Below are 16866 nucleotides of genomic sequence, written 5' to 3'. Positions count from 1 at the left end.
CAGAAGGTGTCTACCTGCTCTGTGGAAAGAAGTAAGCTGGGTATGTGATCTATTTACAGACGTGGGCTTGGGATGCAGAAGAACGGGGGAAAATGGAGGTTCCAGTGAATGGCTTTGTTATTAACACACAGGCTGTGACCTTGGTCATGAACTTACCTTCCGATTCCTTAGATCACAAACATGAAGCCAGAGATTATGAAAACCATGGGTCAACCCAAACTTCTCATTTAAAAACAAGGAGCACCTGCAAGGACACCTGCCACACACAGGTGCCACAGGGTGCTTGGGGAGGCTCCCCACCCCCCAGCAGCGCTTCCCAAATCTGTTTTGGTGTTGGAACTTCTGCACAAGAGTCTGTCTGGACCTCTGTCTCTAATATTTTCTTTTAAATTATGGACGCTTTCTATTCAGATCCACCTTAAAGTTCCTTCCCACTTTAATATTCTGATTCTTACCACCTCTTCCTCAGATATAACTGATTTCTGCCCCCAGGGATACAAAAGCATGTCTTTGACAAAAACCCTGAGGGGGATTCTGGAGATTGGCTTTCAGGTTTTCTCCTGGTGTGAAGGAACAGTGAGGCTGTTGAACTGGACATCTTTCTGGGGGCCCCCTGTTGCTCTCAGTCATGGGCATCTATCCTTAAATGCCTAGTTGATGGTACTTTAGACACCTGTCAGCAGTTGTGGGTCTTGGGCTGAGATGGGGGTTCGTTCTGGGGACTCCAGAGCTTGTTTGCAAGGTCCTGTCTATGGCAGGAAGCTTCCTCCTCAGTTGGGCTGTTGAGAGAAGGCTCAAAAGACAAGTGCTTATGGGGCAACATGGTGATGCCAATGAACTTCTCCTTCCCTTTAGTAAGACAGCCTGAGGGGGCTGATGTTTGCTCTGGGTTTCTTCAGCTCAGTGGAGAAAATTATACTCCAGGTGGATACAAGAGAATCTGTTGCAAAGGATTCTGTGGGCCCAGATGTCAGAATCTGAGTGACATCTTCTCAATGGGTGGCTGAAGCACTAATTTTTTTTTTTTTTTTGGTTACTTTTTAGGACAGTTTCCGGTGTGCAGCAAAATTGAGCCGGAAGTACAGAAATTTCCCATATACCCACTGCTCCCACACACGCATAGCCTCCCCCACCATCAACATCCCACCAGAGTGGTTCACTTGTTACGACTGATGAACCTACATTGACACATTATCCCACCGAACTCATAGTTTACATTAGGCTTCACTCTTGGTGGTACATATTTGATGCGTTTGAACAAATTTATAATGAACAAGTGTCCACCATCGCTATATCCTACAGAGACCATTTCTAATATCAGCTATTCAAAGTACCTTTTAGAAACCCCTTTGGTTATTTCTTAAAGAATTATAATTAGACAACACTCAACTTCCCTGCCCTTTGCCTTATCTTTAGAGAAACTACATTTCTCTAAGTTCAACTCCTCTACCCCATCAGATCTCCTGCCTAGCTGGGCTCAAAGGGCCAGATGGCTAGGGTGACATATCTGTGTTTTCCTGCTCTGCCCTTTGCTCCCCGTAACTCACTACCTGCCATGCTCTGGTGTAGTCACCCCACAGGAAGTGAAAGATAACTTTGAAAAAATGTACAACATTCAAAGTACCCAGCTATTGGGGCGCCTGGGTGGTTCAGTCAGTTGAGCATCCAACTCTTGATCTTGGTCAGGTCATGATCTCACAATTGTGAGATTGAGCCCCATGTTGGGCTCCATGCTGGGTGTGGAGCCTGCTTGAGATTCTCTCTCACTTTCCCTCTCTTTAAAAAAAAAAAAAAAGTATCCAGCTATTATTATCTTGGCCAAAATATATGTAACGTTTTCTTTTTTTTTTTAATTTATTTTTTTAATGTTTATTTATTTTTGAGACAGAGAGAGACAGAGCATGAACAGGGGAGGGGCAGAGAGAGAGGGAGACACAGAATCTGAAACAGGCTCCAGGCTCTGAGCTGTCAGCACAGAGCCTGACGCGGGGCTCGAACTCACGGACCGTGAGATCATGACCTGAGCTGAAGTCGGACGCTTAACCAACCGAGCCACCAGGCGCCCCTGAAACCTTTACATAAATATAGAGACTAAATGTCTTTTTTAGTGGATTGTAGTAGGGATTTTAACGACACTGAACTTTTGTTTGAGTGAATGGGCTACAGGGTAGAAGCAGGAAACCATTTCATTAGTACCAGATTCTTCAATCTTTGTTTACTCTGGGAAATATATCCTTACTCTAAACCCAATGGGGGTACATAGTTAAAAATAAACCTAAACAAACAAACAACACTGTCACAGCAGAGACTGTCAGAGATGCCCGTCACTCCTGCCTCATACTGCACCTCTCGTATTTGCTTTTCCCAGGTATTGGCATGTGCATTCTATGCAACAGGTTCCTATTTGGAATGAATTTTCTTGGCTTTTGTTTGGCTGCGGAGTGAGGCAAGAATATTTAAGAATCCTTACCAACCCCTTACCAAGGAAGTGGGTTTCTTCCTTCACTTCTCCTATCCTCCACCCCAAGATGCAAGCTCTTTCATTTCTTTCTCTAACTTTATCTTAGTAGCTATTTCTGTCAATCTCCTACAGACTAGGAATATATATTCCAGACATATATTCCGTTTAACAAAATCTTGCCACAATAAAATAGTTTAGTTGTGCTTGGAGTTTGTTATAATGGAATTTTACTTGTACTGAGCTGGCTGGGGAGAAAAACAAAATATTAGAAGGAGAAATGGAATATGGTGGCCAAGGAGAAAGCAGATGTTTCTCTCTCCCTCTTCCATTTGGAAAATGTATCACTCATTTCTCTTCCTTTCTTTTGGGTCTCAGGATCACTTTCCTTTTTGAGGTCTTTAGATATTTTTTTTTCCTTAAAATTGCAGACAGATGGAAATAAAGAAGGAGTTAATTATCTCTTGTTTTAAAAACTAATACAGGTAATCCAGAAGCTTGCTTTGGGAGTTAGAGCTTCCCTATATATGTGAGAGAGACTGTATCTTTTAGAATACTAAGAAAACAGGATGAACATGTTGCTGGGGGCTTGAGGGGGCAGAGATGTCTGCAAGATGCCGAGAGCTCACTGACACTGCTATGCTCATGTTTTTATTTTAGAGTTTGGGTCTGGAGATGGTAGTACGGTTCCAATGCTCACTCCACTGCAGCAAGTGGACAAAACTCAATAAAATGTTTGCATCTTGCAAAATAGGCTGGGACCTTGAGGCATTCCCATAAGAGCTGATCCAAGAGAGAGGGGCGGGAAATCACTGTCCTCTGAAAAACGTGCGTGGAAATGATGCTCAGGGCAAAGGTGCTGATTCTAGCAATATGAGGAACCTGAGGGAACAGGGAGGAAATGATAGTCTTGATTTGAGGAGAAACTAATGAGGTGATTCCTCAAGGACTGGCCTCATGGCCAGGCATCTCAGCTGTGGGGTGACTTCTTCCCTTGGGGGTAATATGGAGTCTATAGGTGACAGAAAAGGTAGCCGTGGACCCAGGCTGAACAGGGGACTGGGGCGCTCTTTTGGGGTTTTCCGAACATACTATGGGAGGAAGATGTCTATTCTGCCTGTTCCCTCCTTGTCCCTACACTTCCTAAAAGGGACTGGGTCAGGGAGAGGGATGGGTCTGACATATGATGCACTTGGGTATCGTCAAAGAGTCTTAGATCAGAACGAGCCTTAATTCACTTACCTCTTCTCCCTACAGATGAGGAAACAATTATCTTTGGTCTAGAGTAGCTGAGCAAAAGATCTGTCCCCCAGCTCCCACTTTGAATTCCCAATGCAGTGATCTCTTGAAAAATAGCATCAGGCTGTTGCTATTGTTTTTTTTTTTTTTTTTTAACCATGGGACTAAGTGAGATGATATCACATAAGGAGCAAAAGATAAATGGCAGAATACCTGAACAGTGGGGTATCCCGACAAACTTGGTGATGTCCATTCTTTGGTTCATGTCCTGGGACATCCCCCTCCAGCCCAAGGTGGCACACACTTTTCCCTTTGGTATGGGCTCCGTTTTGCTCGGGCCTAGGGCTTTGGTGTATAGCCTTGGGTGCCCGGTTTTCACCTTCTTCTCCTCTATCTCAGTCTTCAGTTTCTTGTTTTCTTGCTGCAGATGGACCATTACATTGTGGAGGTGGCTGAGGAAAGGACAGAGGATGTTCAGTCTGCTTCAACTCCCGAGCCACTGTGTCATGTCAGCTCAGGGCCTGTTTTCCTATCTGTCAGATGGGGATAATTAAGTCTGATCTGCGTTCTGTGCTTCATAGAAAGATCCAGTTTGACAAATGATAGAAATTGGATTTGAAGAGCCAGAAGGCTATTATGAACAATCACATGTGCTCAAGCTGTCCCGGCTGGCCATACCTGGGAAACACTCTCATCCAGTTCTGATGCCAAAGTCCAGGTTCTTTTGCCTTCCTTTCCTGGAAGGTTGAGAGCACAGGGGATCCCAGCTCTGTTGAGAGCTTGGACAAGTAACTTATCCCCATTTTACAGATGAGGAAATGGTGGCAGCAATGTAGGTGAGGTGAAAGAACTTAGCATATCTCCTGTGGCTCAGTAAATGGTCATATTTCTCTAAACCAATGCTCAGGGCAGTGAGTGACAGTGGGCTCTGGAACTAGACTTCCTGAGTTGGAATTCTGGCTCTTCCATTTACTATTCATGAGTTATTTAGCCTTTGGGTTCCTCTCTTTCTTCCCCCATGACAGTTTTTCACGGTTTTATGATTTTAATGGTACTGAACTCATGGTTTCTTACGAAGATTAAACAAGTTAATACATATAAATCACTTAGATCAGTGTCTTACACAGGAAACTGACAAATAGTATTTGCATTATTATTATTATTAAAAGATGGTTTTCCTTCAAATAGGTTCACTTAAGAATGAGTTCTTTGTGAAACAGAACTTCCTGGAACTGGGCACAATATAAGAAAAAGGATGAAATGCTTTTTTCTGTTACCTTCAGATTGTTACAATTTTTCTTTCAGTTAATCCCTTTCAGAAAATGCTTTTGTCCTAGTGAAAAATTTCATGGTCTTTTCTAGAAGAAATCAAAGAATTCATTCCCAACTTCTCTGGGACTGTGGTTTGTCCTCTTGCTCTCTATAAACCTGGCTGGTGTCCAAGACACTTACTCCCTTGGAGCCCCACATGTCATTGCCATACTCCATATGCCACTGGGCCTGGAGGAGGGGTCCTCACCATGCCCTCATTCCCTGGCTCTCTGCTACTCTCTTTGGTCCACTTCTTTCAGCATTCCCAAGTATCTTCAACATCCTGTACTTTCTGTCCAAGTCCTGGCCTCTCAGTTGCTTGACTTCTGTATTCCAATGATCTTATCTTCTCCTTAAACTCAGCCACCCTCCTAAGGTTACAGCTCAGAGCTTTCCAACTGGGGCTGAGATATGGACACCCCCAGCTCTTGGGGAAGCCACTGGTTGGTCAACTTTGTCATAAACAACCCATCCCAAATCCTTCCACTGTGCCAAACAATTGTGGTTATTTTCTAAGTGTTCCCTGACAAAGGGTTGAGAAACATTGCCCTGGAGCTTATCATGACCTGTTACCTGTACCATCTCCAAAGTCTTGGTTTTAGACGTCCATATGTTCACTTCTGTTCCCAAACTTCCAACACTCCTCCTACACTGCACTCTGCTGACCCAGCTTTGACCAGGAGGGTGAAATAAGGCCATAGGGGAGGTTGCAGCAGCAAGTAGAAGGAACCTCCGTTCCCAAATGACCATGTGGGACAGAGGAACCCCACCACCCTGGACTGTTCACTTCCTAGGGATGTTCCTTCCATGTTCTACATTCCTTCATTCGGAGGTCTCTTTGTTACAGCAGCTTAGTCTCTACCCTAACTAGTAGTGTCTAACTTTCAGTTCATGTTTCCTTCTTAGAATTTTTGACCTATGATAATCGCAGAAGGTAACAGTGAGAAGGGGCATAGGGACCATTAACCCCTTCCTGTATTGTTGGTGAGGGAACAAAGGCCCAAAGAGGTAGTGATGTGCCCAAGGTCACATAAATGTGGATTCACTACTCAGAATCTTTCCAAAGCCCCAACTCTTTCCTAAGGTCAGATGCATGTATCTAATGGAAAAGCCAGCCCTGGCTCATGCCTGACCCTTCTCCTTCGGCCCAAGCAGCAGCCTGGGTGGTGTGGGATGACTTACTCTTTTTCTCCAGTTAGCTTGGCAATATATTTGACCTGTTCACGGAGCCTGTTTCCTAGTTTCTCGTTGGCGATCCTGTAATAAAATCCAAAAGAGAAACAGTTCCCAGACCTCCATGTAGAAGGGCATGAGCTGGCTGGATGGGTTGTTGGTGTTTTCAGTAAGGTGTCTGCTGAACCCTAGACCCTGTTCATTACCCAGTCCCCAGAGCTAGAGCCTCCCTAGCACCTGGCAATTAAGGGGACCCTCCATTCTCAAACTCCCATGCAAGATCACCATGATCTCAGGTGATTTCAAGGGATTCAGGCAGTGAAGCCAGATTCCAGGTTGGGAAAGGGGACTATGACCCACAGCAAAGCATCTCTTTTATCTTGGAGCTGCTCTGTTTCTAAGTCAGCAGATCTTTCTGATTCTGACTGACTAGTTGAGGCCCCTCCATCTTATTCCCAGCCTCTGAATGTGGGCTGATACTGGATCCATGTCCCCAGAGGGCAGTGTGTGTGCAGGTTCTCAGCTCAGCCCAGGCCCTGGAGCCCTGCCTTACTTTTTTCTCCCTTACTTACTTCTGCTCTTTTGCCCATTGCTCCATGTTGGACATAATCTGATCATTCTCTTGGTGCAGCCTACAGGTAGTATCTTTAGGTGCAGACCTCTGGGGCACACAACAGGGCTTTGGTACAAGAAGAAAAGGAGATGGTTAGGGGTGGGAGCATAGGCCTGTCATCTCCTTACTTCTAAATCAGGCCTCTTCTCTCTTCCTGGAAGAAGAAACATTGATTCTGCCATCCAACCCCTAGGCCAGAGTTGGGACTGCCACAGCAGAACCTCTGCCTCCAGCAGTACAGGCACACAAGGTGACATCTCTGCCAGGGCACCATTTACAGTAGAGACAAAGGACACATGTATGCTTACAATAATGATTTTTGGGCAAAGGCATTAAAACAGTTTGTTCTACAAAAGCAATACATTAAGCTGCCTTTTTTTTTTTTTTTTTAACAGATGGAAAAACAAATATCTTGAGGAATGGATGTCCTTTTTTTTAATGCAAGCTAAGGCCCGGTTGCTACCCTGAGATATCCTGTGGCCTCCTACCATGCACTTCACTGCTCAGGGACCAGGGCATAGGGCATGCCCAAAGATCTCTTAGCAGATTCTACTACAGGGTAAGTGAAAGTGTCAGGATGGGCTCTGGAGGGGGACTGCCCTGTGGGTTATCTAAGTCAGGGCAGCTGGTATACCTGACAGGGAGATGGCACTCTCTTCCCTGGAATAGGCCTTTGTTCTGCTCAATATCGCTGTCAACAAAGGCAACAAAGGAAGACAGTTGGGTAGAGACAACTGCTATGGGACTTAGAACATTGAGACCCTGCTTCACACTGAATAGAGTGTGGGCTGGGGGTGTCCTTGCCTAGCTCTTAGGTGCCCCCATCCCCACAAGGGCTGTTTGGTATCCTGGTGGTCGTGGATGTGTTGGGAGGGTCTGGGAGGAGGTGTCAGAAGCTGAGGAGTACCCACCTCCTTCTCGTCTGCCAGGAGGTTCTCCTTCAGGGCGGCCATTTCCTCCTGGAAGGCCCTAAGCTGCTCCTCTTTAGCTGCCAGCATCTTGAGGTCGCTCTGGTGCTGCTTCTGCCACTGCAGCACCTGGTTGCTCATCTCCTCCAGCTTCTTGTCGAAGGCATGCACCTGCTCAGGGGCGCAAAGTGAGAAGGGAGACCCGGGCTTGCGGCCCTGACACCAGAGCACCCGTGACAAGGCCTAAGAGAGCTTTCTCAGCTTTGGGGACTCTTCAGGGGGCAGTTTACTTCCAGTACCAGCAGAGGGCGCCCCCGCTCTGACCGTTGCCTCCTCTGCCTGAGGCTCGCTGAGCCAGCCAAGTGGAGGGAGGGAACCGGTCAGCCGAAGGGAATGGCTCAGTGCTAAAGAGTTCGAGGGGCAAGAGGAGACCTTGGCGACCTGGAACAGGAAGGCAGCCTGAGCTCCTGACTGCTTCCTACCTCTAGCTCGCTCTGCTCATGGAACCCCTGCAGTTTTCTTAATTCCACGTTGAGCTTTTTCATCCTTTCCTCATAAGCAATGATTTCATCTTCCAGCTGAACTTTCCTCTCTTGGGCTTGTGCCAAGCTTCGGTGCAGGCTCTTGGTCTCCGAGGTCGCATGATTGAGCTTCCACAAAGACAAAGGGGATGAGAATGGCTGTCAAAGCCATTTAGCCCTTTCTGTTGGGTGCTGAATGGAGAAGCATTCCAGTCCCTCCCCATCCTCTCTGTTCAGGGTGGCAGAGACACCCAGTCACTTGCCTAGGGTCCCAGAGAGGGGTGGGAAGTGACAATGGTTGGTTTTCTACATCCTCCCTTTCTTCCTGTTTCCTCTTTTTCCAATTCTATGAACTGATCAGCTAGGCGTGATTGGTACCGAGTGGGGCACAAATTACCCAGACAATCTAGGTTTTGGGAAAACCTCGCCCCTGGGTCACTTGTGGCCAGAAAGACTGATTGGATTTGGCCTCCATCTTTGCCTCCTCTTCCTCCCCTCAAAAGAAGCCTCATTAAGAGGAAGCAGGCCTTCTCTGGAAGGATATCCCAGCTTGTGCAAGGGTTTGCAGATGATCCTGGTGGCAGCCAGTCACGCAGGGGATTGACTCTTACATCTCTCATGCTACTCACATGTTTCTTTCCCCAAAACAGTCCTGGAGATGAGAGGGTATGGCTTACCTTCTCCAGAGCTTGTGTCAGGTCATCTTGGCAGGCGAGTGACTTTCTGGACAATTCCTCATAGGCTTCTTTACTGACCATGGTCTGGAGATATTGCTTCTCTTTCTGCACACTCTTGTCCAGCCGGACCTGCAGACTCTCTAAGGCCTCCTTCTGAAGGACTAGCTTTAGGGAGGGGAAATATCACTGTCAAGATTTATGCCAGTAGAGGCATTCTCTGTCTGTAGGAAATGGATAAGAGCTGGGCTCTCTTCTCTCTGCACTAGCCTGCAGAGCAGTCTGTGATAAGGCCTACACCCTCCTCTCACTGTTATAAAAGGAACAGCTGCCTTTCCAGGCTCTTCTTCACCCCTCCCCTGACACTCCCCTTCTAAGTTAGCAAGTCCCCCAGATACAAAGAGTACTGGCAGTACTGGACCATGATGTATCAAGCACATGAATAGTCCCTTTCACAGACTCTGTAGCCTTTGATAAAGAGCTGGAACTCAATTCTAGGTTAAGAGACATGATACAACATTTCATTTGTACATTTCGTGCCTTTCTTAGTTCCTGACATAATCCACTAGACTTGATACACCATGAGAGTGGGACTGTGTGTGCTTCCTTCACTGCTGTATCACCACTGCCTATATAGCTCAGGGCATGGCACATAATATGTGCTCAGTAAATACTAAATAATTTTTTTGATTGAATGTAATATTATACACGGCAATGTTTGGAATTAGGGATACACTGAACATATAGTTATGGTAGAAGTGTGTTTAAAAACCAAAGTCCTTGTTGTAAACTTAGTATTCATGCCAAAGCTAAAAGGAATTAAGATCTGGAGTTAGAGGTCCAGGTTCTGTCATTTACTTAATCTCTCTTAGCCTCAGTTTCCTCTTCTGCAAACCAGGATACTTTCAATGGTTTTGTAGAGTTTTGGTGATGATCAAATGAGATTATGTAGGTAAAAAGGGCTTAGTAAGGTATACATTACTATATAGCTGTATGATCATGAACATGCTAAGTAACTAGCCATCTTATTAAATATTTCTAAGTACAGGGCAGAGATCTACTTCCAAGTCCAGAAGCAGGAGAGAGACCTTAGAAATTCACATGCCCAACTTCTGTTCTTTGGTATTTTATCTGTTCTTTAGTATTTCAATACACCCACATCTTCTATGTGGCCATATACACAGAAACACACTCTGTTGGGTTTTCTTCAGTAGCTGCTCAGGGCTTCAAGTTTATTACTGTTTCAGATGGAATTTTGAGTATCTTTGACTCTAGGAATTAGTGAGATGAGAAGTGTTAGATTGCACTTCTGACCCTATATTTACATGTCCTGGGAGTGAAACCATTTCTAAAGATGGAATAATTTGGTCTTCTGGAAAAAGAAGTACATCTTGTTTGGGGACTTCTGAAAACATGAAGTCATCTGGGTCTTCCCAGTAAACCAGGGGAATCACTGTATGTGATTCATTGTAAGTTTTCAATAAATGGTGGCCAAATCAAGATGTGTAACCACAGAGGTGAGATATTGAAAAGAAGGGTGGGACATAAATCACAATGATGCTAGAAGCTAAAATAGAAGCTTAATTAAATTAATTTTGTATTATTTATTTATATGTAATAAATATGTATTATTTATTATTTATATTATTTATTTATTGCTTTATTTATTTTTTAAAATTTTACCAGCAAAAGATAGGTTTATTTGGGAATGAAAGAGAATTGCAATCCAGGACAAACAAGCTGTGGCAAAACCATAGGCAAGTCTGGGGGACAAAGGAGAGATATGCTTTTTTAAGGAGAAAGGGGTAAGTTGGGAAGGCTGTTAAGAACTAAAAGTCCACTGGAGTTTGGAGGCTCTATTTTAAATTTCTCTAACTTCAGTGGTTTAGCTTGGAGAAAGGTACTGGAGACATATATGTAGTTATACATAAATTATAGAATCAAGGAGTTTTGATAAGAGTTCTCATAAAGATATACTCTCTCCCTTGCTAAAGGCATTAGGCCTGGAAGGTTTTACAGGTGAGTTCCACTAAGTCATCCTGATTCCTCTCTTCTCACATTCAGTCCGTTGTTAGTCTGGTTAATTTTGCTGCCAAAACACATCGTGAATTTGCTAAAACTCTAGCTTGAATGGCAATAGTCTCCTCACTTCCATACCTACTCCTCTCTGCAATCCATTTCCACACATTAGTCACAGTTATGTTTTGAAAACTTAGATCAAATCACCTCACCTGCTCTTCTGAGGAAATGTCATCAATGTCCTTTCATTGCTCTAATAATAAAACCCCAAATTGCTTAACAGAGACCATAATGTCCACCCCTAACTATGTTTCTACTTTCATCCTATACCAATATCCTCCTCGATTACTACACTTCCATCATACTGGCCTTATTTTACTTCCTAGAATAGTCCAAGTATTGTATTAAAAGAGTAATACATGACACACAGTTAGGACTCATACTAGGAATGTAATGATGGGCCCAAATTAGGATCAATTAATTAATTTCATTCACCACATTATAAAGAACATCATACTGAAACAGATGGGTTCCATTAATGTTCAAAGCAAGAAAAGGATCCTACTGTTGAACACTAAATCGTAGGTACTATCTAATGCAATAAGGAAAAAAAAAAGAATAAATATTACAAAAGTTTAGAGAATTGTTGTTGCTTGCAAATGACATAACCATCCATCTAAAAAATCCATGAGAAACAAGTGAAAAATTATTACTGCTTAGAAGTGAGTTTAGTAAAATGTCCAAATACATAATAAATATATAAAATAAATTAGCTTTCTTATTAACAGTAATTAATTATAAAATATGGTGGAAAAATGTCCTAGAATCAAAGAGATGAAAAAAAAATCTCAGGATCTATTGCTTTCAGATGGGAAATTTGAAAATTAAGACAAGGAGTGCTGATGAAAGAAAATGCATTTTAGAATGTGAAACTAAACCTCTTTCTAATGACTGTTTCAATTGACAATACATCTACTATATGTGAGGTATGCTTTTAAAAAGTTGAACATGCTTACACACCAAAAAAACCCCTCTAGCCTCCTGGTTTCCATCAAAGGAATTCTGAAATTAATACTTTTTACTTCTAATGGCTATCTTTCTTTTGGCAAACGTGATAATAGGTGCATATTAAATATTTAGGTAATACCCCTTATATTTAGGGAGGTTCCTTAGGGATCTCAGTAATTCAAAGATCAACTCTGGACCACAGCAAAGGAGAGATTTATATCTCTGGAGGACAAAACTCCAGAAACGTCAGCCTCTGTGTTGTCTAATATGGTAGCCACTAGCCACATGAGGCTAGTTACATTTAAATAAAACTAAAATTAGTTAATATTAAAATTAAACATTCAGTTCCTGGGGCGCCTGGATGGCTCAGTTGGTTGAGCGACTGACTTCAGCTCAGGTCATTATCTTGCAGTTTGTGGGTTCGAGCCCTGTGTCAGTCTCTGTGCTGACAGCTCGGAGCCTGGTGCCTGCTTCAGATTCTGTGTCTCCATCTCTCTCTGCCCTTCCCCGTTCTGTCTGTCTCTCTCTCTCTCAAAAATAAATAAACATTTAAACAATTTAAAAAAAATTCAGTTCCTTAGTCATACTAATCCATATTCCAAGCACTCAACAGCCACATGTGGCTAGTAGATAGAGTATACAAGAGAGCTCTAATATAGAATGTTTCCATCATCACAGAAAGTTCTATTGGGCAGTGCTATTACTTTTTTAAATTATTTTTTAAATGTTTATTTATTTTTAAGAGAGAGAGAGACAGAGTGTGAGTGGGGGAGGGCAGAGAGAGAGGGAGACACAGAATCCGAAGTAGGTTCCAGGCTCTGCGTTGTTAGCACAGAGCCTGATGTGGGGCTCGAACTCATGAACGGAGAGATCATGACCTGAGCCGAAGTCGGACGCTTAACTGACTGAGCCACCCAGGCACCACTAGGCAGTGCTATTCTTATACTTTGCATAGTCCATAGTCTTTTAAGGTTAACATTTTTTCTTCTTAAATTATAAAGGAATGACGGCTGCTTGGTCTTTCATTTGCAACCCGAAAGACCACCCATCAAGACGCTGTATTTGTTTCTTGCAGAAAGATGAAATATATTCAGTTGGGGGAAAGTATTGACATTCATGATGAAGGGGAAAGAGGTTAGTGTTGGAGCTAGATGATCCAGGTTCAAATACTGGTCCAGCTCATCACTTAGTAATCAGTTACTTTGAGCCTCAGCCTTTCTTTCCTCTGTAAAATGAGGATCATAGAAATCTATATGTTGTGGGGAGTAAAGCAGATGGAAGGCATGTGAAGGACTTAAATAGTCAATAAATGATGCCTGACGTCAAGCACAGTACCTTGCATACGTTAGGTACCATTTACATTTTTCTTTCCTCTTCATTTGTGTGATGATAAAGAACTGTCTCTCTTTCCATCCCCTTTTTGAACTTTGGCACTATTTTTGGAAGTGTACCCTAGCAAAGCGCTCCAAGCCATGGACTCACCCAACTCTGGTCTGAAATGCTGTAGTGGAATACTTGTTGCCAAAGCCCAGGTAGTTTGGGAGCTCCAGCAGATATTAAATAAGACCTTCCACACGTGGAAGAAACATTTCTTTGGCTGAGCAAATGGGTGCGGAAGGGTTACGACTTCAAGGAGAGAAGTGGCGCTACAGGCATCACGGATGATGCACGTGGGCTGGGCCGTTAGCCGTGTTTCCGTGGTGGAGGAGAGACAGGTCCGATTTCAGGTCAAGGGTCACAGCATTTAACTTTCTTACTCCCTCGGGGTTTCTGCCAACTCACCTCATTATTTAGCTCTTGGATCATTTGCTGGGAGGCGTTTTGTTTGCTGAGAGAGGAATCCAGTTGCGTGGAATATTGCATTAACTGTGCTTTGACATTCTCATTTTCCTCCTCCAATATTCTCAGATTTTCCTTTGTCTGCTCCCCCATTAGAGAACAAAGCCCAGAAAAGAGGTGTTACCTCAGATTCCTTTAGAAGCCTGCTCCCCCTTCCCAGCCTGTAGCTCCATCCTGCAGCCTGCCTTCTCTTGGGCCTTCTCTCTCCTCCTCACTTGCCTTTCTCACCTTCCCTCCCCCTTCTCTCCTGAGATTTGAGTCCCCATGGCCTCTGTATCCTACTAGGCTCAGTGGGGCTCAAGTCTTGCCCGGATTCATGACCCAGCTCTTCTTGGGTTCTCCTTCTCACCATCTTTTCTTTCCTTTTTTCCTCTTGTCGGAATGTCTCGAGCTCTTGCTCCAGCAACTTCTCCTGTTCTTTGCTCTTTTTCAACTGCTCCCGTTTCTCCTCCACTAATCGTGTTACCTCCTGAAGCTCCTCTTCTAGATTGCTTTTGGCAGAGGCTTGCTCCCTATGCTGAGAAGTAAAGAGACTGGCCTGAAAGACAGTCTTAAGGCTCTACACTTTCGAAACAAAACAAAAAACAAAACAAAACAAAACAAAACCCCCTTCCCCTGACAATTGTATAAAAGGAATGGCTGAAATAAACATGAGGGCAACTCCTTGGTTATTTAGCATAGATAATAACAGATTCCTCTGATGTTCAGTATTTTTTTTGGTTCAATTAGATATAACAACTTATTTTATTTATAGATCCAGTTCCCACAGCATCAGCCTTCTCTCCCACTTACTCACTAAATCTTTCTACATAAAAACCTCTTTGAATAAAGTTTTTAAAAAAATCTTAGAAAAGCACAGAAAGAATAATTCAGAGATCAAAGACTTTAAAATGACTGACAAGGATGGCTTTTGAATCCTATAAAAAAAAAAAAACCCAACATTGTCCTCTGACTGTTTTTAAGCTTAGCCCTTGAAAGTGCTTATTATTGGTCATGGGAAGTAGAGCTGACAGGCTGGCTTAGCTTTCTAACACAAACTCTGGACAATGAGTTTGAATGGATTGGTGGTGGCATCTTCCCAAATAAAGACTAATATATTTAATCTGGATCAGAGCAAATGCTTGAGCTGGCAGCCTGCTTGCCCTTTATACCTGGTGTTGAAGGAGTTTTAGACGATCTAGCAGGTCAGTCAGCTTCGCGTCCTGCTCAGCTGTTGTCTTCTGAAACTGCCTCTTTTCCTTCTCTGAATGTTCAAGCTTCCTCCGGGCCTCAGAGAGTTCTGACGTCAGCTCCTCTATCCGTTTCCTAAAGCAACATGGCAACAACAGGAGGACAGACTCAGTGTCTATGTTGGCGGATCATGAGCCACCCGCATGGGGCTTGCTGGCCCACTCCCGGGCAGCTGCCGCGGTGTCCTGGCTGGCTCGCAACGGACAGAGCCTTTCTCTAGAGGTGACGTGGTGGTACCTGTTGGGTGCGAGTTCCTCTCCGGCCATCAAGGAATCCTTCTGCAGCTTCTGAAGTTCTCTCTGCAGCTCCTGGATGGTCTCCGTCTTCTGCTTCTCCATGAATAGGTAGCTTTGCAGTTTCCTCTGGGAATCCTCTAGGTTACTCTTTGCCAGAAGGGCCTCTTCTTTATACTGGGCTGCTTGCTGAGCTGCAGAACACAGGGGACAAGCCAGGCACGTGTGTATGTGAGGAGGGAGTGTGCATGAAGACCAGACTCCCAAATAAGACCAGTCTGTTCCTTCATTTTGTGCCCTACCTCAATTTCCAACCTGCCCTCATTTCTCTCCATTTCATTATCACTCCTAAGGAACTCTGCTGAATTATCCGTCTTCAGCTATCCCCCAGCCATGGCCTGCTTCTGGACTAAAGTTCAACAAATCAATATAAACTGCTTGGTATCTCTTATGTGACTCATCCTGTCATTATGGACAAATCCTGACCCTAATGGAGTTTAGAGTCTAGTCAGGGAGACAGACTGGCCCACACGACATAGAGGACACAGTAAGCGTGCACTCACTGTGAACTCCTGTGAAGCAAGATTGGTGGGGATGGACTTATGGAGGAATAGAGGTTGCGCTGAGCCTGAGAATGAGGAGGAGGAAAGGAATTCCAGATGAGGGGATTGTTAGAGCAAACACATGGGAAGGGAACAGGGGAGGCATGTGGGAAGAGGATGGGAAGAGACTGGTTTGATTGGAAAGAAAAGTGGGAAGGGGTGCCAGGAGACAGCTGAGCAGGTACACGGACAAGAGAGGGCTTTGGAGCACTTGGAAAGCCAGAGAGAATGTTCAGAGTTAATTTAGTGGGTTCTTGAGCAGGGACCTGGCATAAAGAAAAGACTATTTTAGGAAAACTAGAATGTATTAAATGGGGAAAGACTTCCTACAAATATTAGTCCATTCCTTTGCCCCCACTGGGTGTAAAGGGAGAAACCTCAAATACGTTGCTTACCGGAGTTTGTCTACACCAGAATATGCTCCTATATACTAAAGTTTCTACTTTTGTTTCTAACTTCAACCTCACCCTAGTCTCTGTTTTTCAGCCTTGGAGACTGGAAGAAAGATGGTATCACTACAGAAATAATTATATAACTTGGAAGAAGAAGGAAGATTTTCTGTTTTTAAGCAGGGAAGAGAACAGTTTCAGTTTTGGGAATGAAGAATTAGAGGGCTAAAGCCCAGAGCGGGCTGCTCTCCAAAACGAGTGACCACAGGTGCCAAGTCAGGGTGGGGGCTCTAGGTTCTAGAGTTGTCCAAAGAACTAGAGCAGAGGGAGGAGGGCAGAATGTAAGGGGCAGGTGACTACTGCCAGAGAAGGAGGGAAAAGAGGAAACAATGGTGACGTTTGTGAAAGAAGGGACCTGTTATGTCTCCAAAGCTGGGAAACAATGGTTGAATGTGGGAGCCCAACCACACACAGACACACACTGTTACAGGAGGGGAGGAAGGAGGCTACACTTGGGACCCTTTCTTCCCCCGAAATTGATATGTCACTCACATAATATAAAATTGAACTCCTTAAAGCATACAGGTCCATGGCTTCTGGAATACTCTCAAAGGTGTGCAACCATAATCAGTGTCTAATTTCTGATCAT

The 16866-nt window shown here is 44.0% G+C and overlaps 1 protein-coding gene across 7 annotated transcripts in view; it reads right to left on the bottom strand.

The window, feature by feature from the left end:
* PMFBP1 (polyamine modulated factor 1 binding protein 1) overlaps nucleotides 1–16866 on the bottom strand; it is a 51179-nt gene that overhangs the window by 2477 nt on the left and 31836 nt on the right. For 2 of the 7 annotated variants that reach the window (XM_053906612.1, XM_053906609.1), the window contains 11 exons: nucleotides 15231–15420; nucleotides 14915–15068; nucleotides 14113–14280; nucleotides 13707–13844; nucleotides 8901–9065; nucleotides 8185–8352; nucleotides 7706–7873; nucleotides 6754–6860; nucleotides 6191–6265; nucleotides 3911–4149; nucleotides 3088–3340 (listed from right to left, as the gene is read on the bottom strand). In XM_053906612.1, the coding sequence (XP_053762587.1) occupies nucleotides 3324–3340; nucleotides 3911–4149; nucleotides 6191–6265; nucleotides 6754–6860; nucleotides 7706–7873; nucleotides 8185–8352; nucleotides 8901–9065; nucleotides 13707–13844; nucleotides 14113–14280; nucleotides 14915–15068; nucleotides 15231–15420 (1589 nt within the window). In that variant the 3' untranslated portion in view covers nucleotides 3088–3323. Of the gene's footprint in view, nucleotides 1–978; nucleotides 2877–3087; nucleotides 3341–3910; nucleotides 4150–6190; nucleotides 6266–6753; nucleotides 6861–7705; nucleotides 7874–8184; nucleotides 8353–8900; nucleotides 9066–13706; nucleotides 13845–14112; nucleotides 14281–14914; nucleotides 15069–15230; nucleotides 15421–16866 lie in introns of those variants that run through there. The other 5 variants (XM_053906611.1, XM_053906610.1, XM_053906613.1 and 2 more) reach the window with 5 other exon arrangements.

Source organism: Panthera pardus, unplaced genomic scaffold, assembly GCF_024362965.1.
Source record: "Panthera pardus isolate Hobbes unplaced genomic scaffold, ASM2436296v1 HiC_scaffold_19, whole genome shotgun sequence".
Taxonomy (NCBI): domain Eukaryota; kingdom Metazoa; phylum Chordata; class Mammalia; order Carnivora; family Felidae; genus Panthera; species Panthera pardus.
The sequence above is the reverse complement of the archived record's forward strand: the minus strand, read 5'-3'. Positions and strand labels throughout refer to the sequence as shown.